This window comes from Thunnus maccoyii, chromosome 1 (assembly GCF_910596095.1).
Source record: "Thunnus maccoyii chromosome 1, fThuMac1.1, whole genome shotgun sequence".
Classification (NCBI taxonomy): domain Eukaryota; kingdom Metazoa; phylum Chordata; class Actinopteri; order Scombriformes; family Scombridae; genus Thunnus; species Thunnus maccoyii.
In genome coordinates, this window is record NC_056533.1 from 34,053,040 (window position 1) to 34,063,215 (window position 10,176).

The window sequence follows — 10,176 nt, forward strand, 5'->3', positions numbered from 1 at the left end:
ATGTACTTTGTTGTTTAAATTGGAGGATATAATGTCTTTTCTTATTAAAAGAAAAAAAAAAAAAAGATATTTTGTCAATAACAGAAATGGACCACAATGGTCCATGTCTTTTTATTTGTGAGATAAGGAAAAACTAGATGGGAAACCTGAAACATGAGTACAAAGTTTAATTAACTTCCATCCCCACTATATTATCAGTGTTTCAGAACAAAATTTGATCAATTTCTAGGCCAATGACATTGACAGGTTTTTAATAACTTTGAGCACAAAGCACAAAGATATTTGATTGACAGAGAGCAGTCTGATATGTTTTAAACCTACTTCAGGGCAAATAACATTCATCTTTGGACTCAGTGTTATGGGTTTGTGATATTAAAGTCAGCACAAAAGCATTTTGTGGTACAAAAATATGACTTTCTGCACAGGGACACTGATAACACTAAATTGTACTGGCTCCTTCCAAACATAAACATTTTGGGTCACAAATCAAGGGTTAAATGGTGATGTAACAAAACGGTCAGTTTGTCATGGTTCTGTCCCAGTCTGGCTCTATGTTCCATGGTTGCCATTATCCAGCAGTCCACCAGATGCCCTCAGACTTTTTCCCTGTTTGTTGGACTGAGTGGGAGATAAATAGATAAGTTCAATACAATGAGCAACAATATCTCAAGTGGTCCTTTAATATAATCTGTAGCCTTTGTCCAGACATAGTTCATATACATGTGATCCATTGGAAGAGCTAATAGAGTGTAATATGTTATACTTTTGGCTTCACCTGGTTAAGAATGAGAATGTTTGTTTCTCTTTGCTCTCTGTGTCCTTCTTGCATTCATGTACTCCTCTTCAGCCTGCTTTTCCCTTCACACCTGCCCTGCATTCAGTCTCGTTAGCCCTGCCCTGCTCCCTGTGTCTTCTCCAGCCAATCAACTCCCAGCCTGCCCTTGTGTCTTGCTACTTTTTTTTTCATTGGTTCAGTTTGTATTTAAGTCCTTGGTTTCAGTTTAGTATTGTTGGATCCTGTGTTCTGTTCTGCTGTGCCTTGTTCTCTCTGCTCTGTTTGTTCTGCATTGTTTAGTTCAGTTCAGTTTTTCTTTGCCTGCACTCAAGCTAAAATAAAGAAGTTATTCTTCAGTTCATACTGCCTGCATCCTGCATTTGGGTCCATCTCCTGCTACTGTTACTGACAAAAGGATCCAACTACAGGTGGATCCCGCAAACAAACCTCATGAGGTGACTTTTAAACCGTTTTGCTTTCGTTATGACTTCAACTACACCTCCAGTAGTGAGGACAGAGAGGCAGTTTTATCATCGGCACGGCAGTAAGTTTATTCAAGGCCTTGGTTAAAGAATTTGCTATCCAGATGGGTAGAGGACTTTTTGAACACTGGTGTATATCTGCCTGCTTCCCAGACAGCTAACCTGCAGCATGTCAGTAACCAACATGTTAGCCACCACATGATTGCCATCCAGCCTGCAAGCCTGTTAGCTCCCAGAAGCCAAGCTATCCTGCTTCCCCTGAGCCTGTCACTTCAACCTCCTCTGCACTTCAGCTTCCACCCGAGTTGGCAAGCCTCCTGCCTGAATATGCCCCTCCAAGTCCAGCCCCAGTCCCCCTGGACACTTTCAACAGTATTAACTGGCTAGACATGGACCCAGCAGACATGCTGAAGGAGGTAAAAGACGTTTTGTATGCTATGGAGCGATTCTCTGCCTACCGCTGTGAGACCTCCAAAATTAAGCAGAGGAATGCAGCTTTTTCTCAGATACTCTGCACTTGTTCATCCAAGCTGTGGCTGCTGGAACTTCTGCCTAATCTGAAGGTGATTGTGAACACCTCCTGTTTAGACTACAACTGTTACCCTTCCTGTATGTCCTGAACCTGATCTGCCATGCCCTTTGCCAGGATCCCCTGCAGCCCCACCTCCAGTCTGCAGCATTCCCTGTGGTCCTGCTTCCTGCATCCCCTGTCCCTGCTGAGCTGCAGCACTCTCCGTCCCTGTTGAACTGCAACATTCCCCTGTCCCTGCTGAGCTGCAACAGTCTCCTCTTCCTGTTGAGCTGCAGCGATCTCCTGTCCCTGCTGAGTTGCTATAGTCCCCTGTTCCTGAGCTGCAACAATCTCCTATACCTGAGTTGCAGCAGTCTCCTGTGGTTGTGCTTCAACAGCCTTCTCTGGCCACTCCAGCTCACCTGCCAGACTCTGAGCCACTGGCCACATCTGCCAGCCACATCCACTGACCTCCTCCCAGGCCTTCAGCAGTCAGCCATCTCCGCAGACCTCCTCCCAGACCTTCAACAACTGGCCATCTCCACCGACCTCCTTCAGCATCGGCCGCCTCTGCTGATGTACCCAGCCTTTGTTGCCGACCTCCAGAGCAGCCCTGTACGTCTGGTCGCCCCTTCACCTGGTCAAGAATGAGAATGTTTGTTTAATGACCAGATTATTTTTGTGGTTGCATTTGGCCTGCTGACATTTTAGGCTTTCATGAGCCTACTTATAGTGTTTTCTGGGTTTTTAGTTTCTCTTTGCTCTGTGTTTCCCTCCTGTGTTCATGTACTCCTCCTCAACCTGCTTTTCTCTTCACACCTGCCCTGCATTGAGTCTTGTTAGCCCTGCCCTGCTCCCTGTGTCTTCCTCAACCAATCATCTCCCAGCCTGCCTTTGTGTCTTGTCACCTGTTCCTTGTTGTTTAATTCAGTTCAGTTTGTATTTAAGTCCTGGTTGTCAGTTTAGTGTTGTTGGATCATTTGTTCTGTTCTGCTCTGCTTTGTTCAGTCTGCTGTTTGTTCTGCGTTGTTCTGTTCAGTTTTTCTGTGCCCGCACTCGAGCTAAAATAAAGTTATTCTTCTGTTGCATTTGGGTCCATCTCCTGCTACTCTTCCTGACACAGTTTTTTCAAAGATTATGGTTTTGTTTGTTGGTTGACCCACATAGGTGTTTTGCTGTATTCTGGCTGGTTAGGCCTCTGCTCAGTTAGATGGAGCTGTGCTAGGAGTTTCATGAGTTCACCAAAATATTCCAATAAGGATGATAAAAGTGTAACTCATATACAACTGTAAACAGATAAAACAAAGCCAATAAGAAAGTGAGGGAGATGTTGATCAAACAGTCCATACAGTCATGTGAAGAGGTTCAATCAGGCAAAATTCAGTAAGTCAATTTGTGCTGGACCAAAGCTTATTTTTACGCTACATATTGCAAATGTGAAACATCATATCCTACTGTACCTTAATAATGTGGGGGCATTAATACCGTATATACAGTATATAGATAACTGCACAACTCTCTACTTCTTTAATGAAATGTCATTTACAAGTGACTGAACTTCAAAACCAATACGTAGGACAAACTGAAAATATTGTCATTAATACTCTATAACATACAGTACTGTGCAAATGTTTTAGGCACTAAAAGCAAAGTGAGGATGCTTTAAAAATAATGCCATGAATACTTTTTATTTATCAATTAACTTCATTCAAAGTTCAGTAAACAGAAGAAACCTAAATTAAATCAATATTTGGTGTGAGCAGGTTTGCCTTTCAAACAGCACCAGTTCTCCTCAGTACACTTGCACACAGTCCTTTGGCAGGTCAATTATTCCAAGCATCTTGGAGAACATGCCACAGTTCCTCTGTGGATTTAAGCATCTCAGTTGCTTCTGTTTCTTCATGTAATCCCAGACTGACTCTATGATGTTGGGATCAGGGCTCTGTGGAGGCCATACTATCTGTTAGAGGACTCCTTGTTCTTGTAGCTGAAAATAAAGTAGTTCTTTATTACTCTGGCTGTATGTTTGGGATTCTTGTCATGCTGCAAAATCAATTTGGGACCAATCAGACACCTCACTGATGGTACTGCATAATTCATAAGACTCGAAACATCTAAAGTGCCTAAAACTTTTGCATAGTACCATATTTTCAAAGTTAAAATTCAGTTTCCATGTCAATAACACACAGAAAGTAGGGAAAGTTAGCATTGTTGCTCCCCAATGCCTGCTGTGCAAGCTCAATGTTTCCTTGTGAGGAGCGACAAAGTAAGAGCGTAAATGCCAAACACTGATGCTGTACATGCAGTATATAATCTATTTCACGTGAGTTGGCTGACTGAACTACAGTGATTCTTTGTTGGGCTCTGAGCACTTCCAAAACACATGTGACCTACACTTAACACTGTGCCTGACAGCCTCCTGTGTAGAGACACACAAATGGAGCAATAGCTGCTACTTTGCTAATGTGCTGCTCATGCTACACCTCCTGTGTAGACACAGCCTAAATCATTTCACAATGTTCCTGAAAACACAAACAGAGTTTGGTGAGTAATGTTGGAACCACTACAGACATTTCAACCAGGACAGACAAATGACTGAAGCACAACTAATTGTTTATTATACAGAAGATAATGATGATTAAGTCTTGTCAAAAGTCTTTGGCACTTAAACTCTACAGGAAGATTTTATAATTGAGGGACACCAGTCCTGAGCTGCAACAAGATAAATCCCCACATGGAGTCTAGACACTGGTGGTTGTGGTGGTTGATGACTTCTGCTGAGACTGATAAGGCTGATGAGGTTGATGAAGTGATGCACTGATGAATCTGTGAGGACCGGGCGGTGATGGGGCGGCGCTGAGGAGGAGGTAGGGTGCACATAATGCAGCATGAAAGCACCAAGGCAGAGAGGAAGAAAACATATTTAAAAAGACAGCTGCAAGATGATAGGCTGACAATGAAGGTGTGTCACCATGCTATTGGATAGATGTGGCCACCTGAAGTGAACAGCTGATGTCTCAATTGATGGCCCTGAGCAATGACAGTAAAGGAAATTATGAGTGAGCATGCGTGAAGGATGGGAATGACAGATGGTATGAGAAATAAAACTACAGACCTGAGCATGTGAAAGATAGTCTTCCTGACTGAACTTTCGCTAAAGCTCCATTTCACTGAATGAGTGTAGCAGCATAGTTTACAAGGTTTGAGTTGTTAATTTTCCTTTAACTCCATTTATCAGCAACCAAGTTTAACCTACATGATTACTTTCTGTTTACAAGAAGAGCTCTTGATATTGCAAAGAAAAGGTCATATCATAATGAAAAAAATCGAACTCTTTGTTTGATTCTATGAAGTAAAAGCATCCCCTCTGTCCACAAATTCACAGTTTTCTACTAAGCTTGCTGTCTAAAAATGTTGTTGAAGCAATGTTTTTATGTAACCTGGTTACATTCAGACCTCACTTGTCAACTTCAACTTCTAAACCGAATCCAGCACACTAAGGTCTAACGCCTAAGGTTTTTTCACCTCCAAATCCCCAAAATATTGTTGTCTGGGTAGAAACTAGAGCTGAAGACAACATGGTTATGGGTCACAGCAGCCAGCATTTGGAAACTATTCAGTCTGACTTAGAACTTTACAGAGTGGATTTAAAGCCACACAAAAACAACAGTTGCTGTAGCTCTTGGTTATATATTTAGACATTTTAAATAACAGGTAAGTTCCCAGTGGCTCCCCAGATGTGATTGCTGGGAAATATGTGACACCACTGTATTGTTATGCAAATGTATTGTTATACGACAAAATATGTTGTTGGCCATGGGACTCCAAAACGACACATAAGAGCGCTTTCTGATCTGATGCCCCTATCGGCATGACAACATCATCTGCCTGTGTGTTCCAAAACCTGTCACAAATGATTGTTGAAAAATAAATAGGTTTTATGATGTGATGATGCCATGGTGAAAGGGGCTATATTATGCTTTTAGTGATTTTGTGTTATTTATATCTATGCCAAACATGGTCAAAGTTCCAAAACTTGGTTTAGGGAAAGTACTATCACAGTGTTATAGGATAGTACTGATAGTTCTATCATTGCCAGTTCACACTTCGTCTGGAGAAACACTTCTGTTGCTGCGTTCCACAAAGTGCCAACAATGGATCAGCAATGTCATGCTCTACAGTATATATTCACTCTTGTTTAGGAAGCTTTTGTATTGAATCCTGGCTGAAATACATGATGCACATAAATATTATTTTACACTGTCAGTTGGAATTAGTTTGTTGGATTTTCTGTGGTGAGAAATGCAGCCAAATACCAGTTTTTACTTAACACTATAAAAGTTGCCATTCTCTCAAGTTTAACTAGCAAAATAATGAACCTGTCATTTACACATTTCATATTTCAATTCTTTCTGATCTCTGAAAAACAGTTAATTAACTGTTATTACTATTAACTGAATTATTAACCATTCAGAACTGAAGATTTGAAGCAGGAAATAAAAATGATAGAACTGAAATAAAACAGCCGTGAAACTCTGAACAGTTGTTGTCATTTCTGCGAGTTGATGGGAAGGACACAGCCCAATTAACAACTACTTAGTTAAAGTTTTACCTTTCAACAGCTTTAATACTGTCTTTGATGGTGCCACAATTTGTGGTACATTTAAGGCAATTATATGAGAGTGCTTTTAGGTCAAGCAGTACAAGGTCTGGGTTGAATGAGGACAAGAGATTGTCTGAAAGTTCCAAATACGCTTTCATTTGAGACTTAAATTACAAGGATTATCGCCTGAGCTGTGGGCACAATTTTAAAATAGTAAATTCAGTCTTCTCATCCATCTCCTCCATATGAATAAGACTGAAATACTTCAGTATATCAGTATTCCTTATGACAGGCCGACTTTTGGAACATGCACTTGGAATAAAAGGTGCTCTTAACATTCATAAATGTGCACTCACAGTGGACAATCCATCATAATCATGGGTGCATACTGTATATAGCTCAGTGGGCACAGCAGTCTCTTTCTATCTCAGCTGCTGACATTCAAACAAAGCACTGGCTCCTCCACTCCTCTGCAGGATTCCAATGAAAAACAACAACAAATGAATCACAGGCAACAGCAGCCCACTTTGCTCCCTTCACAGTATATAAAATGTCAATGCGCACAACAATCCCTTACAGTGATGGATAGGTTAGAGTCGCTGCTCTGTTCAGAGCATAGAGCTTGACTCCACCTCGCACTACCTACACATTTCACACTTCTTTGTAAATGTCATACACAGGTTTCATAAACAGATGTCGTTTCATTGTTTAAAAGATGACCCAAGCTAATAGCTTTGCGGCAAACATCTAAACAAAAAGCCCTCTCTAAATGATAGATGATTCTGTTGTAATTTTATATGCATACACTATATTTTACAGATACAGCTTTTAAAGGTGCAGTGTGCAGAATTTAGTGGTATCTTGCAGAACAGACTTGGCAGAAATGTAATATAAGGAAGTGTGTTTCAATGAGTGTATTCCATGAACCTTAGTATGAGCCCTTTATATCTACATAGGGGGCGGGTCCTCTTCAATAGAGCCCACCATGTTGCACTGCCATGTTCCTACAGTGGCCCAGAATGGACAAACCAAACACTGGCTCTACAGAGGGCCTTTTGCATTTTTTGCAGGTTCACAGCCATCGTAGGTTCTTCTACATGCTTGGAAGGGGTGGGTGACGGGTGAGGGGTGTTCAGTTGGTAGCAATCTGCAACCTCACTGATGGATGCCACTAAATACTACACACTGCACCGTTAAATCCTGACTATACTATATGTGAACTGTTCACCTCTTCAAAGTCTTGGTTGTCTTTATAACTTTTGGAAAAATATTTTGTGGTAAGTGTTCATTCAAAAGACAGCTAGAATTACATGTCTTTATTTGCTAGTGTGATTTTATAAACAAAAAGGCTTTGAAAGTGCAAAATGGACACAGCTCCAAACAGCAATTATGTGAAAAAGCTCTAGTCCTTAAAAGGAGGGGGAGGGGAAGAAATTAAAAGCTCAAAAGAAAATTATCGCCTCAAGTTACTAGCACTAATTTGGCTGCTGGATTATTTTTTGGTACATTTTTAATTGCCCCAAACAGCCAATGTACTGACTTTGCAGATGTTATCTGTAGCTAGCTACAGTAGCAACATGTATGCACTGGGCGACGAGAGTGCCTGTGAAAATCCACCTACTTTTACAGTTTCTTACTGTATTTTATAATTACAGTGTATTACTAGAAATAAATGTGCAGTTCATCACTGTATTCTTGTAAATTCACAACACAATACTGGTCACAGTTTTGTCAGTAAACTACTGTATATTTACAGTATGTAAACTGTATTTAATGATAATTAAATAATGTTACTGTAATATTACTATTACTACTACTAATAATAATAATAATAATGAAAAATGACAAAGGGACAATGTTCATTATGTAGTTCCTTTTCAAATATTTATTAAAATAAAAACACAAGCAGTGTAACACAAGCAAAACTAGACCTGAATAAACCTTCACTCCAAGTCTGTTTTCTTTTTTGTTTCGTTCTTTTGAAAGATTGACATTTTTTAATTTAAATGACAGTGCATACAATATTTGGTGACTCACTGAGTGGCTGAGTGAGATAGTGGGTGGTCGTGTGTGTGTGTGTGTGCATGCATGCACGCGTGTGTGCGTGTGTGTGAGCGTGCTTGCATGTGTGAAAGATCAGACAAAGTCCCGGTTGAAGTCACTGAGCTTCTTGATGAGTGTGCAGACATGCGGATTCACTGATGTTTCCTTCTTCTTGATAATCTTCCCGTTCTTCTTGCTTTGCACCCTCTCATGGCTTGTTTTTGTGCCCCTCTCAGGATTCATGTCAATGCAGGTTCTGAAAGACAATGAAGAATGACAAAAATATTCTTCTTTCAGGTGACATCAATCTATGAATGTGACATATCAAGCAAGAGCCTGTTCAGTACAAAGTAGTGGTGCAGAATATTGAACCATATGATTCCATTTGTCACATTTCACTAAGTAGGTATGTATCAATTCACACCAATTATCATGTTAAAAGGAGTGTAGGAGATGTGATGGAAAGGATATAGTATCAGCCATAACAATAATAGCAGGGGCAGCAGTAATGTCGATAGTTGCTGTTCTTGTGTCAGAGTCACCAGTGGTTATCACCAGGTTATTGGACAATGGTGATGTTTGAAGAAAAGTCAATCAAGTCAAGCTGTGTGGTACAATATGTGTGAAAAAGCTCCTACCTCTGAATGAATTCTAGTGTGCACAATGTTGATATTGAAAGTTGCAATTGTAGTAGGAGGAGAAGACTACAAGCCAAGCACAAAGGATGTTCCTTCACACAGCACCTGTTTTTCTATGTTCATCATCCATCGCTGGTTTGTCTGTGTCATTGCGCCTGAAAAAATGATTACAGATTAGATTAGGTTCTAGAAAGGTCTTAGAAAAAAAGTCTTGTATGGTTCTTTTTGCCAATGTGGAAAACACAAAGCACTAGGTTCAACTTACTACATCACTACATTAGTAGAGTTAAATTATCTTCCAGCAAAAGCAACAGTGTTGTTTTAATGTTGATGTAAACTGAGATAAAATGCTGACATGGACTAATTTTAGCTAACTAGAACATTGCAAATATGAAGCTTGTCATGACTCTTTTTGCCAATGTGGAAAATACAAAGCACTAGGCAAGGCAAGGCAAGTTTATTTGTATAGCACATTTCAACAACAAGGCAATTCAAAGTGCTTTACATAGAGCATAAAAGCCATTAAAACAGAATATAAAAGCAACACAAGTAAAAAGACACATAAAAACGATTAAAAAGATTAAAAAGTGTTACATTTGGAAGTAAAAAAAAGAAGCTAAAAAGGGAATAAGACAGATAAAACAAGAGAATAAAAGTAACAGTGCAGTGTAAAATATTAACCCTTGATGTGGTTTAATGATAGGCAGCGGCAAACAGAAAAGTCTTCAGTTGCGATTTAAAAGAACTGAGAGTTGCAGCAGATCTACAGTTTTCTGGGAGTTTGTTCCAGATATGTGGAGCATAAAAACTGAAAGCTGCTTCACCATAATTAGTTTTTACTCTGGAGACAGAAAGCAGACCTGTCCCAGACGACCTGAGAGGTCTAGATGGTTCATAATGTAGGAGCAGATCAGAGATTTTGGCCCTTAACCATTTAGTGCTTTATAAACCAACAGCAATATCTTAAAGTCAATTCTTTGACAGACAGGAAGCCAGTGTAAAGATCTGAGAACTGGAGTGATATGATCCACTTTCTTGGTCTTAGTGAGGACTCGAGCAGCAGCGTTCTGAATCAGCTGCAGCTGTCTGATCGATTTTTTAGGGAGACCTGTGAAGACACCGTT

General features: G+C 40.1%; 1 protein-coding gene and 1 long non-coding RNA gene across 4 annotated transcripts; one reads left to right on the plus strand and one right to left on the minus strand.

Moving 5' to 3' along the window:
* Window positions 1-149: 149 nt before the first annotated feature.
* On the minus strand, window positions 150-2,278 carry LOC121899209. Of its 2 annotated transcripts, none has more exons than XR_006096647.1 (2): window positions 2,191-2,278; window positions 150-618 (listed from the first exon to the last, which is right to left on the minus strand). It is a non-coding gene; the product is annotated as an uncharacterized LOC121899209 (long non-coding RNA). The 2 variants fall into 2 exon arrangements; XR_006096646.1 differs by lacking the exon at window positions 2,191-2,278 and adding an exon at window positions 776-887.
* LOC121899198 lies at window positions 989-2,419 on the plus strand. Of its 2 annotated transcripts, XM_042414863.1 has the most exons (3): window positions 989-1,319; window positions 1,411-1,820; window positions 1,904-2,419. In XM_042414863.1, exons 2-3 carry the CDS (start codon window positions 1,647-1,649, stop codon window positions 2,417-2,419), a joined length of 690 nt encoding a protein of 229 aa, XP_042270797.1. In that variant the 5' UTR covers window positions 989-1,319; window positions 1,411-1,646. The 2 variants fall into 2 exon arrangements, with proteins under 2 accessions (XP_042270797.1, XP_042270788.1); XM_042414854.1 differs by having other exon boundaries at window positions 989-1,820.
* Window positions 2,420-10,176: the final 7,757 nt, after the last annotated feature.

What these genes read in the sequence shown, in the direction of transcription:
- LOC121899198 (XM_042414854.1), top strand. Translation starts at nt 1,647, where the DNA reads ATGGACCCAGCAGACATGCTGAAGGAGGTAAAAGACGTTTTGTATGCT. An exon ending in AACTTCTGCCTAATCTGAAG is followed by an intron (nt 1,821 to 1,903) that starts GTGATTGTGAAC and finishes GCCCTTTGCCAG; the next exon opens with GATCCCCTGCAGCCCCACCT.